This window comes from Piliocolobus tephrosceles, chromosome 8, assembly GCF_002776525.5.
Source record: "Piliocolobus tephrosceles isolate RC106 chromosome 8, ASM277652v3, whole genome shotgun sequence".
Taxonomy (NCBI): Eukaryota; Metazoa; Chordata; class Mammalia; order Primates; family Cercopithecidae; genus Piliocolobus; species Piliocolobus tephrosceles.
In genome coordinates this window covers 145,103,318-145,120,727 of record NC_045441.1, presented here as the reverse complement: position 1 = coordinate 145,120,727, position 17,410 = coordinate 145,103,318, and the positions used below count along the sequence as shown (strand labels likewise).

The window sequence follows — 17,410 nt, the reverse complement described above, 5'->3', positions numbered from 1 at the left end:
TATGTGCCTTTGACTGACTTTCCACTGCCTGGGCCCTTTTACCTCTCTGTAGAGTTAGAGTTAACTTGGAGGAAGTAGAGAGCAATGCAAGTGGATTTTATCTAATAGAGAGCCAATTGACTTCCCCCTATATAAACGATAACCCCAACATTTCATTTTATTTTTCCGTAGGATATTACGCAGTTTCGCAAATCAATTTTAGGATTTCTGATTATCTGTACTCCTCAGGTTCTCCTTTGACCTGACTTTAACAGAATTAAAACCATGTGACTCTGCTATTGAAGGACATTAGGGACAGACAGAAGCAGGGTGCTGAGAAGAGAGCTGCAGTCAGCAGGCAGCGGTAGCATTGGCTTTGGGCTGAAGTAGTGAATGTGGGTACTGGTGATGTGAGAGTTCAGGTTAATGCTTATAAAGGTCCACCAACGTACAAGACGCCCCCCAGAATTAGTGCTGCCCGCCTCCATCCACTCTCTAGATCCATTCACTAAATTCAGTATCATCAGAGGCAGGAGATGATAAGGAGAATAAGCAGGACAAGAATTCTTAAATACGGAGATGAACAGAGAATTCAAAGACGAATAAACATTTGAGAAAAGCCAACATCATGAGAGGCCCCAAACTCAGTGTATTACTCAGAGAGTTGGTAGGCAAAAAAGATATCAAGGAGACTTTTAATATATTATCTAGGGGATTTTCTTTAACAGAAAAACTTAAGGATATCTAGTCCTCAGTATTGCCAGAAATGCATGCTGCTGAGTCATTCTACACCATGCAGCGCTGGTTACCACTTATAGAAAAGCAAGCTGCTATTATAGTGTGATACTGTAAAAAAAACAAAAAAACAAAACCAAAATAACAAAAAGTAAGCAAAATACAACAAGAAGAGTGATAATTACGAAGGTATTAACTGACAAAAAAAGACTTTCATTTCTGAAGCAGATTCTACACATAGACTTTGATGATGAAGTTGATGAGCTGACAAGGCCTGATCTCTTACACCATTGAAGGAGCTGTCTTTTTTCTTTCCTATTATGGGTAAGAGCAGTATCTAGAGCGGATAGGAATGTTTTCATGCAGTACCTGCACATGTCCTAATGAACCTGCATAGAGGTAAATAAAACTAGAAAGTCAAGCTTAACTTAATTTAAAAACAGATTATTCAAATAAAAAAATTTAACAAGGACACTGGGTACAGGATTAATATATTTTTTAAAAATCAATACATACTGGCAACAAACTGAAAATCTAATTATAATAGTGAAACAGCCTAAGGTATGTTGAAATAAATCTAACAAATGATATTTAAAGCCTTTATGGAAACAATAATGGAAACAAAAAATCTTATTGAAAGATGTTGGCTGGGCACAGTGACTCATGCCTATAATCCCAGCACTTTGGGAGGCTGAGGTGGGAGAATCGCAGGAGGCCAGGAGTTCGAGACTAGTCTGGGCAACATAGCGAGGCCCTGTCTCTATAAAATAAAATTAAAAAAAAATTAACTGAGCCTGGTTGGCGCATGCCTATAGTCCCAGCTTCTCGGGAGGCTAAGGTGGGAGGATTGTTTGAGCCCAGGAGTTCAAAGCTGCAGTGAGCCATGATTATACCACTGTACTTCACTCTTGGTGATAAAGGAAGACCCTGTCTCAAAACAAGAAAGATGTTAAAGAAAACCTAAATAAATTGATAGATATTATGTGTTCATAATTTTTAGAGTTTTTGCAATTCTGATAAAAATTCTGCAAAGTTTTCTTATAGAACGTGACAAGCAGGTAGTAAAATTTTAATGGAAGTGCAGAAAGCCAAGAATAGCCAGAGCAATTTTGAAGAACTGGGTAATGGAACTTACTCTATCAAATATTACAAAATAGGCAAAGAAACTGAATAGACAACCAAAGTCTATCCAAAGAAGATATACAGATGGTCAATAAGCACATGAAAAGATGATCAGCATCCCTAATCACTAGGGAAATGTAGATCAAAACTACAATGAGGCCGGGCCCAGTGGCTCATTCCTGTAATCCCTCCATTTTGGGAAGCTGAGGCAGGAGGATCACTTGAGGCCAAGAGTTTGAGACCAGCCTGGCCAATATGGCAAAACCCTGTCTCTAGTAAAAATACGAAAATTAGCTGGGCATGGTGGTGTGTGCCTGTAATCCCAGCTGCTTGGGTAGCTGAGGCACGAGAATCGCTTGAACCCGGGAGGCAGAGGTTGCAGGGAGCCCAGATTGTACCACTGCACTCCAGCCTGGGTGACAAAGTGAGACCCTGTTTCAAAAACAAACAAGCAAAAAACTGCAGCGGATACCACTTCATACCTGCTAGTAAGATGACTACTAGCAAAACCCAGAAACAGCAAGCATTGGTGAGGATGTGGAGGAATCGGAAATACTGAGCATTGTTGGTGGGAGTGTAAAATTGGTAAGGATGTGGAGGAATCGGAAATATTGAGCATTGTTGGTGGGAGTGTGAAATGGAAGAGCTGGTATAGAAAACAGTACGGCGATTCCTCAAAAAATAGAATTACCGTCTGATCCAGCAGTTCCACTTCTGGATATGCATCCAAAGGAATTGAAGGCAGGAACTCCAACACATGCATGTACACCCATGTTCATAGCAGCATTATTCACAATACCTAACGTGTGGAAGCAGTCCCACTGTGTGTGATGGATAGTGGGTAAACCACATGTGGTATATCCATGCAATGAAGTATTATCCGCTCTAAAGAAGGAAATTATGTCACATGCCACAAACGTGGATGAACCTTGCTAAGTTAAATAGTCCAGTCACAAAAGGACAAATTCCGTATGATTCTTCTTATATGAGATACCTAGCATCGTCAAATTTGTAGAAACAGAAAGTAGTATAGTGGTTGCCAGGGATTGTGTATTGTGGGGGAAGTTATTGTTTAATGGGTACAGAGTTTCAGTTGGTGAATATGAAAAGAATTCTGGAGATGGATGGTGGTGATGGTACTGTAACAGTGTGAATGTAGTAATGCCACTGAACTGTGCATTTAAAAATGGTTGAGATGGTGAATTTTATGTTACACGTATTGTACCACAATTTTAAAAAACACAAATAGATGATAAACATGGCAGTGTTTTGTGGTTACCTGTGGGTAGGTTGGTGCAGAAGGTTGACTTGGTTGGGAGGATGGTCATCGTAATGTTTGTTCTAGTTGGGTAGTATATACATGGGTATTTAATAGACATGTAAAGCTAAATAGTATACTTTTATTGTAAAATAGAAAGGGAAAACGGTGATTTATCCCTTGGTGATCAGCTCACATTAGCTAAACAGAGGCTGATACATAAAACCAAATGCCAACTTGCTGATTTTCAATGGAAAAATATATAAATATATTAATAAAATACTAATATGTATGTATGCATCTGCACTCATACCTGCCCACCCAAAGTAGCTATTATTTATTGAGAGATGCAGGAAATGTGGAAAGCTGGGAGAGAAGGGCCCAAAGGAGCTAACGGGGGACTAGTCTGGAGTGAGAGCAGGCAGCTGGAAGTTTTCATATATGTCTTTCCTATTTTGTTCACTATCATAAAGGATCTTCTGTGGTGTTTTGAAATTTCTAGTGCTTTTTGTGTAAAGTATTATTTGCCACATAAGCAGTATGATGCTATTACCTAAATTATCATGTGGCATTGCTTTTTATTATATTTTAAACCTTAATGTCTTTTATGTTTCACTATAATAAGTGATAACCCTAATGATCTTTCTTTTCTTGTATCTTCGTTGGAGTTTGTTCTTGAGTGTTTCATGAAACGAAAGTGGATATTGGCTAAGATGTTCTGCTGCATTACAGATTTTTTTTTTTTTTGAGACGGAGTCTCGCTCTGTCGCCCAGGCTGGAGTGCAGTGACTGGATCTCAGCTCACTGCAAGCTCCACCTCCCAGGTTTACGCCGTTCTCCTGCCTCAGCCTCCCGAGTAGCTGGGACTACAGGCGCACGCCACCTTGCCCGGCTAGTTTTTTTGTATTTTTTAGTAGAGATGGGGTTTCACCATGTTAGCCAGGATGGTCTCGATTTCCTGACCTCGTGATCCGCCCGTCTCGGCCTCCCAAAGTACTGGGATTACAGGCTTGAGCCACCGCTCCCGGCCACAGATTTCTTACAGGACTGGGCATTTGACCTCAGTATGAGCTTGTTTTTATTGAACTGAAAATTCATGATCCGGTAAAAGAAGCTTTTAGGTCCTTTGCTTTAGGTCCTTTACTAAAATCTTAGGTTTGTCTTGTTTGTTTTAAGCATTCTCCTCCACTTCCTCGTTTCCATGTGATGTTGTCTTTTGTGACTTATTTCTGTCACTGGGGAGGTGGGGGTGAAAGGTAGGGGTGGAAAGCACAGGGCCCTGAGGGCTGACAGACCTGAATTGAAAGTGAATTCTGGCATGCGGGCACATTATTTCACTCTTTGGAGTGTGAACTTTGTTATGTGTAATCAAATTTACCTTTTAATACATTGCAAAGATTCAGTAAGCATGTATAAAGCAACTAGTAGGAGCTCTGAAAGTGTTAGTTCTCATTTCTTCTTTTCCATGAATTTTGAACTGAAGAATTAGAGGAACAAAAATAGAAGAAAAGAGCCTTACTAGTGAACCAGTGAATTATTTGATGTGGTGTGGTGTACTAAGAAATATTTTTTCCCAAATTTAGAATTAAGTTTAAAAATGTTGATATCTAGTTACTGTAGTCTTTTTATAATTCGGTTCTTTCATTTACATATTGAAAACTTGTATTAATTTATTTGTAATCTGGAGGATTTTTATTTGTCTAATATCACGGGAAATTTCTGCCCACAAATTTTAATACAATGGACATCTTAATTCAATGAACTAGCAATATTAGTGTTTTATTTTAACTTACCCCAAGCACTTTCTTTTTGTCCAGCTTTAGCAGTGTGAGCATCTTATAGTTTTAATTTTTCATCTTGTATAGACCACATTAAGTATATTTGTATATAAAATAGACTGTATAGCGTATTAATATTAAAAAACAATTCACTATTTTACTAGAGAGCTTAACAAAGCTTTTCACAAAGCCGTTTTCTTTGATGTGAAGACCAAAGCTCTTTCGTGTATACTCTTAATGATTACTTGGGAGCAAAGGGAGAAATGTTTGACACTCTCTAGAGATGCTTGTTTGTAGTTTTTTCGTGGCTTAAAATAAAATAATTAATACCTGCTTTTATTTTCTGTTATTTAGTAGTGCTTCTACCGATCTTCCCCCGATGACTGTGTATATGTTCAGTGCAATCTTGATGCCATGCTGAGCAAACCTTATTTTAATGTTACTAAGAGACCCTTTTTATTAAGTGAAAACAATAGCTTGATATTATTTTAAATGTTCTGTGAATGCAGAGGTTTTCCCAGGCTTCCTAAAGGGTAGAGACATAGTGTATGAAGTGGTTTTTACATCCCTTACAGGAGGGCAAGATGTCCAGGCAAAACCTTGTTTAAATGTTCATCACCATAGACACATTACAGCTTCTCCAGAGAGCTTTTGTAAGTACATCGTAATTTTCACTTCATTGATGTGAATTAAATGTATAATTGACCAGCATAAAAATTCCAAGAAGCAATTATATCATAACCATTTTAGTGTAGTAGACTATCCATTTAATTCCCATTTAAATCTAAAAGAAATCTATGTGTCTACAAGTATTTAGTCTTTACCAATCTAGTTCATCTAATTTAACCTTTTATAATATTGAGGTTGTTGTGATTTCAGAAAATGCCGGTGTGAAATTAACGTGATTAATTCTATAGCTTACTCAAAACAACTGGTGTTTCATTGGCAGAAAAGTACTTAATTTCAGTGGTGTTTCTAATACACTGAATGCTTATTATACTGCAATTTTAATAAGAAGGATGGAGTTTCGCTAAAGTAATTTAAACTTATGGTTTTTTTTGTGGGGGATGGCAGCATAAGTGTTCATACTGGGAAATAAAAATATCATGAAGTACATGAAATCCTGGTGACATAAACATTCAAAACTAGGTGAAGAAAGTACAGTTATTGATAATAAATAGAAGTTCTTATAGTCCTGTGATCTTGTATTCTCACTAAGAGGAACAATGGAGACCTTCTTCCTTGTTTACGGTGTTTTGCCACTTTGTTGTTTGAAGGGCATTTTAATAAGTTATTCTGACATCTGGTACATCTTTTAGCTCAGTATATGCAAGAATGGAGTTGATAGGAAGCTTCCCCTTGGGGCTTTCTAGCTCCTGATTCTGACCCTTAATGGAAAAATGAGCAGTCGGCATATTTTTTGTTTATATGCTGTGCTGCTGGTGATTAATGGTGGTGATAAAAGTGCGCTCAATGCTTTTCATTACTTTGCAGTCAGAATGGCATCCGAAAGTCTAAAAATCTCACACATGGCATGCCATAAAGGCTGTGTTCTTGAAGCTCGGTAATATTTTTATGATCTCAAGAAAGATAGTGATAACAGCTTATAGATTTTTAGTACTTGTATATTTACTAGTGGAAGCTGAATTAGCAAATTAAATCTCTGACTATAGTCCCATCATCTCTTCGCTGTAGCTCAAAGTTTTGAAGGTAAAAAATTTGCCACATTGCATTTAACGAACATATTTATCTTTTTTTAAGGTTTATCTAAAGCTCGTGCGTGTGGTATTTAATTGATTTTAAGTTGGATAGGTTTTGTCTCATTTAATCACAGAAAGAAAATAAAATTAACACAAGGGAAATCTTAACTATCCTAGCCTCCTAGTGGATTAAGTCAGAATAACGGCTCTTTCTTACTATATCAGTTATCTTCAGTATTTCATAGGACAAGCATAATCATATGAAATAATTTTGATGACTTGTGCCGTGGCAGCCTTTTCTATTAGTGTTGTTAATTCACTCTTTTAATGTAGATCGATAACTAGAAAAAGAGCAGATTTCTTTTTGTGAGTTACTTACTGGCTTTCAAAAGAAATATTGACTAATTTGAAATAACTTTTTGAGCAATTTATATGATTTGACTACAGAGAGTTCTTTTGGCTAAATGTTTCTGAATTGACTGCGTAAACATGTGAGTATATATTTCAGACATTTCTTGTTATTATTTGTGTATCTGTAATAAAATCATCATCTTGATGGGTATGGTGGCAGTAGGAAAAGAAGGGATGAATTTGAGTTGTAATTCCACTGTAGCATCAGAAGCACTTGGTGTTTGACTGGACCGAGGCTCAGCGTGTATGGTGGGGGTCGGGTATGGGGTTCAGCAGGAAAGGTAGGTGACAAGGGTGTTTCCAAAGTATCTGGCATAAACAGCAAAGTGGATAATGACGTCATGTATTCAGGTATGTGATACTGAAGGAGGAACAGAGATAGAGAATAAAATGGTGAGTTTGGTCTTAGAATTAAGTTTAAGGTACTGGTGAGATGTCTAATGAAAGATAGCAGTTGGTATATATGGTTCTTGGCCACAGCAGTAAGATTGGGACTAAAGATATAAACTTCAGAGTTGCTGGCTATTGGAAGAGAAGAGGCAAGATCACTTAGGTAAAAACTGAGCAATATATCTGTGAACCATCTTCATCAGAATCAACTGAGGTATCACTTTGGGGCTGATGCTCAGGAGTTGGCAAGCCCCTTGGTGATTACGATGCAGGTTGACATTTGAGAAGCACTGATATGACATGAGAGAAGATGAACATCTGAGATTGGGCCATAGGAGAAAAGGGATTCAAGGTATTTTCTTTTATAGCATGAAAGAAATAGAAATGGAAACAGAAGCTAAGGTGTAGAGGAGAGAAGGTGAGGGACTCACAGACCCCACTCAGCTGTGTCCTGCTGAGGTAGAGGTAAAGTCAGCTGTAGTTGGAAGAAAGTAGAGGATGAGATTTTCGAACAAAAAGAAAGGAAAACATTTTTAAAAATGTTGTGAAAGGCTGGGCATGGTGACTCTCACGCCTGTAATCCCAGGACTTTGGGAGGCCGAGGCAGGCGGATCATGAGGTCAGGAGATTGAGACCATCTTGGTCTCATCCTGAGACCAAGAGATGAGATTGAAACCCCATCTCTACTAAAAATACAAAAACAAAATTAGCCGGGCATGGTGGCGGGCGCCTGTAGTCCCAGCTACTTGGAAGGCTGAGGCAGGAGAATGGCGTGAACCCAGGAGGTGGAGCTTGCAGTGAGCCGAGATCGCGCCATTGCACTCCAGCCTGGGCGACAGGAGGACTCCATTTCCAAACAAAAAAACAAGCAAACAAAAAAGTTGTGAAAATTGCTAAAGTCAGCTAGAGATCAGTATAAAGATTGCCAAGTAGCATTGAAGGCCCACTTTGGAATGTCATAGTAAAACTTTCTCATGATTGTATAATACAAACTTTTTTTGACAGGGCTAGGAATCAAGGAGTAGGTGCCAGGGGATTGTTGAAGCTGATCTGGTGGAAGCCAAAGGTTCAAGGAGCTCTAGAATATTGTTGATGCTGGCTCATCATTAAAATTTACTAGTGAACCATGGGGTTGAGGCTGGGGAAAGAGAAGACTGATTGGAAGGATTGGGAGGGAACAAGGGAATGAAGGTTCTGATGATGTGGAGGCAGAGCTAGGCTAGGGCACTGAGGGGACAGGAAAAGATAGGAAGTTGTAGACTAAGAGGGCAGTTTGAAAGTTGGAGTTCTTAGAGGTGAGCCTGAGAGATTTTGGAATAGGATTAATGCATGTGTGGGTGTCTACAGTAGAATGGGAATGAATCTCATTGGAATTGAGGGGATGAGCCAGGATGTCACTTATGAGGGCAGGGAATGTGATAAGAAGTACTTGTGAACCAGGTGCTCATATCATTGAGAAAGATGGGACTGCTTCTTATAGGTTTGTAGATGATAGGGAACAAAGTTGGGAAGAGGGTGATAGGATGGGATTAGAAGGTGGCATAAATTTAATTTAAAAACACAAATGATATGTGAACTCCCAAGCCTTGGAGATTTCAGAGACAAACGGAATAATTTGAGTCATTATAATGAACCATTACTTTGTGTTTACTAAGCACCAGATAGTGTCCTAAGCATATATATATAATATATATAATTTACATATATGAAATATATATATATAAAACTCATATATATAAAATACTCATTCGATTTTTATAACAACCCTATGAGGTAGGGGTGCTGTTAATATCCTCATTTCACACGGGAGGAAACTGAGGCACAGCAAAGCTTAGTAATTTGCCTGAGGTTATACAGTGGTGGAACCAGGATTTGGACCTAAGCAATTTACTGCTGGCATTGGGGCTCTTAACCAGCTTAGCATGCTGAAATCAGACATATTTTTTAAAAGCTTTTTTGAGTTCCAATCTCTTGGAAGTTACTTCTTTTAAGAAAAAATTAAAAATTAAAAACATTAGTTGGTACTCTTATTACGTAAGTCATATACACCCACTCTAAAAAATTCAGAAAAAACCAAAAAAGCGTAAAGTATAATGGAAGAATTATTCCCTATAATTGTAATTCTAGAGATAAGACTTAATTATACATATTCACATATTTTTTCTAAATGTATTTTTAAAAATAGGTCATTCTGTGCATGTAGTAAGATTATATTATGAACATTCCCCATGATTTAAGATACAATGTCTTATGCTATGGGAGTATAATAATTCATTCATCTGTTTTTTACAATTAGAGGTGAAGGTTGTTTAGTCTGTAAGTGTATGTGTACATGTGTGATCTTTTAAAATATTTGGGAAAATTGTTTAGGAAGATCTTCATTTTTAATTTTTTTTGAGACATAGTCTCGCTTTGTTGCCCACGCTGGATTGCAGTGGCTTGATCTTGGCTCACTGCAACTTCCACCTTCCAGGTTCAAATGATTCTCCTGCCTCAGCCTCCTGAGTAGCTGGGATTATAGGTGCATACCACCACACCCAGCTAATTTTTGTATTTTCAGTAGAGATGGGGTTACACCATGTTGGCCAGGCTGATCTTGAACTCCTGACCTCAAGTGATCCACCCACCTGGGCCTCCCAAAGTGCTGGGATTATAGGCGTGAGCCACCGTGCTTGTCTTCATCACCCAGGTTATAAGCATAGTACCTGATGGATAGATAGATCCTTCCCCTTGTCCCACCATCCACCTTCAAGTAGGCCCCAGTGTCTGTTGTTCCCTTCTCTGTGTCCATGTGTACTCAATGTTTAGCTCCCACTTATAGGGGAGAACATGCAGTGTTTGGATTTCTGTCCCTGCATTAGTTCGCTTAGGACAGTGGCCTCCAGCTCCATAGATGTTGCTGCAAAAGATACGATCTCATTCCTTTTTACTGAGATGGAGTCTTGCTCTGTCACCCAGGCTGGAATGCAGTGGCACAGTCGTGGCTCACTGCAACCTCTGCCTCCTAGGTTCAAGTGATTCTCCTGCCTTAGCCTCCTGAGTAGCTGGGACTATAGGCGCCCACCACCACACCCAGCTAATTTGTGTATTTTTAGTAAAGATGAGGTTTCACCATGTTGGCCAGACTGGTCCTGACCTCAGATGATCCGCCCACCTCAGCCTCCCAAAGCACTGGGATTACAGGCATGAGCCATCACACCTGGCCGATCTCATTTATTTTTATGGCTGCATAGTATTCCATGGTGTATATGTACCACATTTTCTTTATTCAGTCTACCCTTAAGCATTTAGGTTTATTCCATGCCTTTGCTATTGTGAATAGTGCTACAGTAAACATATGAGTGCATATATCTTTATGTTAGAATTATTTATATTCCTTTGAGTATATACCCAATAATGGGTTTGCTGGATCAAATGGTAGTTCTGTTTTAAGTTCTTTAAGAAATCGCCACACTGCTTTCTACATGGCTGAAGTAATTTTTATTCCCACCAGCAGTATATGAGGATTCCCTTTTCTCTGCAACCTCACCAGCATCTGTTGTTTATTTGACTTTTTAATAATAGCAATTCTGGCTGGTAGGAGGTGGTGCCTCTTTCTTTCTTCTCTCTCTCTCTTTTTTTGTTTTTGAGACGGAGTCTCGCTCTGTTGCCCAGGCTGGAGTGCAGTGGCACCATCTTGGCCCACTGCAAGCTCCGCCTCCTGGGTTCACGCCATTCTCCTGCCTCAGCTTCCCTAGTAGCTGGGACTACAGGCGCCTGCCACCATGCCCAGCTAATGTTTTTGTATTTTTTCAGTAGAGACGGGGTTTCACTGTGTTAGTCGGGATGGTCTCTATTTCCTGACCTCGTGATCCGCCTGCCTCCGCTTCCCAAGTACAGGCATGAGCCACCGTGCCCGGCCGAGGTGGTGTCTCGTTGTGATTTTGATTTGCATTTCTCTAATGATTAGTGTTGTTGCATTTTTTTCATGTGCTTGTTGGCTGCATGTATTTCTTTTTTTGAAAAGTGTCTCTTCCTGTTTTTGTCCACTTTTTAGTGTGGTTGTTTTTGCATATTAATGTGTTTAAGTTCCTTATAGATTCTGGATATTAGACCTTTGTCAGATGCATAGTTTGCAAATATTTTCTCCTTTTCTTTAGCTTGTTGTTTACTCTGTTGGTAGGTTGGTTGGTTTGTTTGCTTGTTTCTTGCTGTGCAGAAGCCGTTTAGTTTAATTTGGTCCCTTTTGTCAATTTTTGTTTTTGTTTTAGTTACTTTTGGTGTCTTCATCATGAAATCTTTGCCAGGGCCTCTGTCTAGAATGGTATTTCCTAGGTTTTTTCCCCAGGGTTTTTAACAGTTTTAGGTTTTACATTTAAGTCTTTAATCCATCGTGAATCAGTTTTTGTATATGGTGTAAGGAAGGGATCCAGTTTCAGTCTTCTGCTTATGGCTAGCTAGTTATCCCAGCACCATTTATTGAAGAGGGAGTCCTTTCTTGCTTGCTTGTTTTTGTCGACTTTATTGACGATCAGATGGTTGTAGGTGTGTGGCTTTATTTCTGGGTTCTCTATTGATCTGTGTGTCCAATTGATCAATGCGTCTGTTTTGATACCAGTACCATGCTCTTTTGGTTTACTGTAGCCTTGTAGTATAGTTTGAAGTTGGGTAGTGTGATGCCTCCAGTTTTGTTCTTCTTGCTTAGGATTGCTTTGACTATATGGGCTCTTTTGGTTCCATATGAATTTTAGAATAGTTTTTAAAAATTCTATGAAGAATGTCATTGGTAGTTTGGTAGGAATGGCATTGAATCTCTAAATTGTTTTGGGCAGTATGGCCATTTTAGCAGTGATTCTTCCTATCCATGAACATGGAATGTTTTTGCATTTGTTTGTGTTATCTCTGATTTCCTTGAGCAGTGTTTTGTAATTCTTGTTGTAGAGGCCTTTCACCTCCCTGACTAGCTGTATTTCTAGGTTTATTTTATTTTATTTTTTTGTGGCCATTCTTGGATGTTATTGGTGTATAGAAGTGCTACTGATTTTTGTACATTGATATTATATCCTGAAACTTTGCTGGCATTGTTTGACAGATCCAGCAGCTTTCGGGCAGAGACTATGGGATTTTCTAGGTATAAAATTATATCATTTACAAACAGATAATTTGACTTCCTCTCTTCCTATTTGAATGCTCCTGCCCTCCTCTCCCCTCCTCTCCTCTCTTCTTTTCTTTTTTTGTTGTCCAGGCTGGAGTGCAGTGGCCTAATCTTGGCTTGCTGCAACCTTTGCCTCCTGGGTTCAAACTATTCTCCTGCCTCAGTCTCCCTAGTAGTTGGTACTACAGGTGCCCGCCACCACGCCCAGCTAACTTTTTTATTTTTAGTAGATGTGGGACTTCACCATCTTGGCCAGGCTGGTCTCAAACATCTGATCTCAGGTGATGCACCCAGCTCGGCCTCCCAAAGTGTTGGGATTACAGGTGTGAGCCACCACACCCAGCCTTTATTTCTTTCTCTTGCCAGATTGCTCTGGCCAGGACTTCCCACTAATATGCTGAATAGGAGTGGTGAGAATGGGCATCCTTGTCTTGTTATGGTGTTCTCAAGGGGCTATGCTTCCAGCTTTTGCCTGTTCCGTATGATACTGGCTGTGGGTTTGTCAAAGATGGCTCTTATTATTTTGAGGTGTATTCTTTCAAAGCCTAGTTTGTTGAGAGTTTTTAACATGAAGGGATGTTGAATTTTATAGAAGGATTTTTCTGCATCTGTTGAGATGATCATATGGTTCTTTTTTTTTTTTTTGAGATGGAGTCTCACTCTGTCACCCAGGCTGGAGTGCAGTGGCGTGATCCTGGCTCACTGCAAGCTCTGCCTCCCGGGTTCAAGGGGTTCTCCTGCCTCTGCCTCCTGAGTAGCTGGGATTACAGGTGCCTGCCACCATGCCTGGCTAATTTTTGTATTTTTAATAGAGATGGGGTTTCACCTTGGTCAGGCTGGTCTTGAACTCCTGACCTCGTGATCCACAAATGGGTCTCGCCGTGTTGCTCAGGCTGGAGTGCAGTGGTATCATCATAGTTTACTGCAGCCTTGGACTCCTGGGCTCAAGCAATCCTTCTACCTTGGCCTCCCAAAGTGCTAGGATTACAGGTATGAACCACTGTGCCCAGCTAATTGTTAAACAGTATTTTTTTTTTTTTTTTTTCCGTAAAGGCAGAGTCTCACTGTATTGGCTAGGTTGGTCTTGAACACCTGGCCTTAAGTGATCTTCCTACCTCAGCTTCCTATTGCACTGGGATTACAGGTGTGAGCTACTGAGCCTGGCATCAGGTGACATTTTGAGTAGGGTCTTTGGGCTTCTTCGTTTGTGGTGTAGCTTGCACTGCTGACTCTATTAAATTGGTATTCATGTTTTACATGATCATACTATGCGTGCTTGGCCTCAGGGACTGTGCCCTCCCTTTGGCCCAATATAAACAGTATAGGGCTCCAGGAGGAGAAGCTAATATCACAGCTCTTGTGAGAGACTTAATAGCTCCCAAGTACTCAACAAGACCAATTCCTGAAATAGCAGTGCCTCTCCTGCCTGCCACTGCCTGCGAGCGGACTCCTGAGAGAGGACGGCTGTGAATCTGCTACTCGGCTCTTGTTGAAATGGATTGCCCAACCTGTGGGGCCATGTGACTCTCTAGCCTGGCATCCCCCTTCTGGGGTGGAGCAGCTTAGATTCCATGCCCAGTAAAATGGAGAGGCTTAACAGGCCTCCTGGCCAAATAACAATGGTCTGTCCTAGAGCTCAACCTGCCTGGCCCTGGTTCTGTGTGAATAAGTGGCAGATATCTCCCGGGGGAAACCCTATTTCCTCATCCACTGCTGAAGCCAAACCACCCAGTTAGGCCCTCAGTCCCCTGAGGCCCTCTAATGTCGAGGCTGGGCTCTCTGACCTTCGGCTGCATCCGAAGCTGATGGTATTACTGAGGAGTGGCAGCCCATCAAAATGGATGCATACTTAGACATTTTTTATTTTTAAAATTTTAAATGAATTTCTTATTAGTATCAAATTTGCATAAACATGTAGATGTAATGAATAAAGGTTTTCTATTTTATTTATTTATTTAGTTTTTTGTTTTTTTGAGACCGAGTCTTGCTTTGTCACCCAGGCTGGAGCGTAGTGGCACAGTCTTGGCTCACTGCAGCTTCCGCCTCCCAGGTTCAAGCGATTCTCCTGTTTCAGCCTCCCAAGTAGCTGGGATTACAGGTGCCCACCACTGGGCTCAGCTAATTTTTGTGTTTTTTAGTAGAGATGGGCTTTCACCATGCTGGTCTTGAACTCCTGACCTCAAGTGGTCCACCCTCCTCGGCCTCCCAAAGTGCTGGGATTACAGGTGTGAGCCACTGCGCCCAGTCCGGTTTTCTATTTATTTAAATATTGTTTGAAGAATAATGACAATGAAGCCCTGTGTACTCATCAGTTAATCTAAGAACATAATAATATAGTGGATAGTAAATTTCATCAGTATAAAATGTCCTACTTTATCCCATTTAATGTTTTTTGTTTTGCATTCTTCTATATTTAAACCAGATTCCTGTTACATTTTTAAAAAATTAAACAATAATTTTTTAATCATTTTCACTTTTAGTATCACTTTAGTTTTGATAGGTCTTAGACAGTTAATTTTGGTTTTTGATCTAATTTGCGTATGTAGTTATAGTAGATATATTTGGTTTTTATCGTTTCTTGTTTTTGTATTTTATATAATTTGTCATGTTTGTTAATAATTTGCTAAACTTGTCTGTTTTTTACTATATTAACTATTACTTTTTTGTTCTATTTTCTAATATCTTAGTAATACTACTTTTGATACTAGTTACTATTACTGTTACTAGTTTTGTTATTTTGATACTAGTGAGATTAGTGGTAACAAGTTTTTAATAGCATTATTTAACTTTAATCTCTACTGTCAATAAAAAGTGAAATACTATCATTTTAAATGACCCCTATTTAAAATGAAATTTTTTCTTTAACTCTTTTTTTCTCATCTAAATGTCTACTTCTTTATGTATAAGATAATCAGAAATTACTATTAAATGACTTCTCTTTCAAAAATATTTTTTAGCATTGCATTTTAGTTTATAACTGTATATATTATTATTTATATTTCTCTTTATTTAGAAAAAAATTGTCATTGTTCACCAACATTTCCGTGCAGTCACCTCACAGTCCTTTGTGAAGGACCAGGTAGGATGGTGACGTGGGCTGCTGTACTCAGCAGAGCCCTGAGTTTGAGTCCCTCTCCTTCCTGAAGTTCCCCTGCACGCTCAGGGGGCTCTGTACGGCTTTTACTCCCCTGAAGGACAGGGAGAGCCTACTTTACCCCGTCATCTTTTTTCCTAAGCATCTGAGGTCCGAGTTGGGGGAGGATAGATGAAGGAACATGACAAAAGTGACTGGCCCACATCGCAAGGCGCCTTTCTTTTTGAGCGGCAAGTGGCTACTCATGGCTCAACCGTATTTGTAATGACATCAGTTTCGGCATAAGGTCTATAGCCTCATTCCTGACACTGTTTATTCAGCTCTGGGACTCCTTGATTGAGCAACTGTACCCACAGTATCTTTTAGCTGGTGTTGCCGGGCTCGCTTTCAACACCATCAGGATGACATTCCTTCCTGCTTCCGCTCAGAGGAGAGGGAGTAACAACCTAGCCAGCAGTGGGCTCAGCCTCACTACCTACGTCAGCCTGCAGAGTGTCGCCAGCAGCTAGCACTGCTCGGGGTCCCTGCTCCTCCTGCTTGCCCACCACTTGGGTGCGTGCACTCACTACTGTTAATAGATCCCAGGAGTCTTCTCATATCCCTTAAGCCAGTCTGCTTGGGCCCCTGTCTTTTCCAGAAAGCCGTCTGTTAGTCTTCTATCCTTGTCACCAAAAACCATCAAGAACTGTGAAGGGTCTGAGATTGTATTCTGCTTGCAAACTAACAAGTTAGTCTCCCAGTTTCATGGATGGTGGTTGTAAACGTGAGATGTCTGGGTCGGAGGCAAAGGACTTGGTTATGCGCAGCACATAACCAAGTACACAAGCTTCCTTTTGGTGCCAGTTCCCCTTGACCCCAAGCCCCACAGTGGACCTGTATCACACTTAGGGAACTCACCATATTTATATCGGGCTGCAAGCAACTCTAACCTTTGCTTGGAGGTGAACATTGTGCTACCAGACAGTAAACAAACCTGTCTTTTGCTTCAGAGATACACTATCTCTAAATCCCAAGGCCGTCTGCTGTACAAACCTTAAGAAGGCAGTTCCAAATAAGGTCTGTCCCTGCCTCTGCTTTTGGGATGCACAGAAATGTGAGAGACCCATGGCACATTGTCTCCCAGCACATAGGCACATATCTGAAGAAAACAAGTTTAATTGCTAAGAAATAGTTCTTACCAAAATATCAGAGGAAGTCTGTAAATTTTATGGTGATTGATTTCCCAACATTGGTTGTCATCCTAAAAATTATACTTATTGTTATAGTGTTATAATTATTTAACATGACAATTATAACTTCTTTTGGACAGTGGGTTTTAAGCAGTTCCAAGGAGCTACCACTGTGTAGTTCCTATATTGTAACACTTCTGATGCTGTTCCACTGTTTAATTCATATATATTACAGGTATAATGCATACGTGACTTGTTTTGGGAGCCCCACTCTTTAGTTCATGTATTTCTTAGGGGCTGGTTGGAGGCAGGGAAAGACAGAATTGAGAGAGTGTAACACAAACACTAGAACAACTCTCCATAAATGTGCAAGATATAATTTTATCTCCTTTTGTCTGTTTATTGATAGGCTTTCCACAAAATATTTAATGTGTAATAAAAAGGATTTTAGAGAGAAAAGGAGGGGAGGAGAAAGAAAGGAAGCGAGAAGTCATTGTTAAAGGTGGTAGATTATGTTTTGGTATTAGTCTGTTATCTGTCTCACACTGCTATGAAAAATACCTGAGACTTGGTAATTTATAAAGAAAAGAGATTTAATTCACTCTCAGTTCCACATGGCTGGGGAGGCCTCAGGAAACTT

The 17,410-nt window shown here is 39.9% G+C and overlaps 1 protein-coding gene across 5 annotated transcripts in view; it reads left to right on the top strand.

Moving 5' to 3' along the window:
- LMBR1 (limb development membrane protein 1) overlaps positions 1–17,410 on the top strand; it is a 212,157-nt gene that overhangs the window by 100,398 nt on the left and 94,349 nt on the right. Inside the window, exon 3 of one of the 5 annotated variants that reach the window (XM_023225375.2) lies at positions 5,448–5,525. The exons of the other annotated variants lie outside the window; for them this stretch is intronic. Within the exon in view, the coding sequence (XP_023081143.1) occupies positions 5,481–5,525 (45 nt within the window). The 5' untranslated portion in view covers positions 5,448–5,480. The remainder of the gene's footprint in view (positions 1–5,447; positions 5,526–17,410) is intronic. 5 annotated transcript variants of the gene reach the window in all.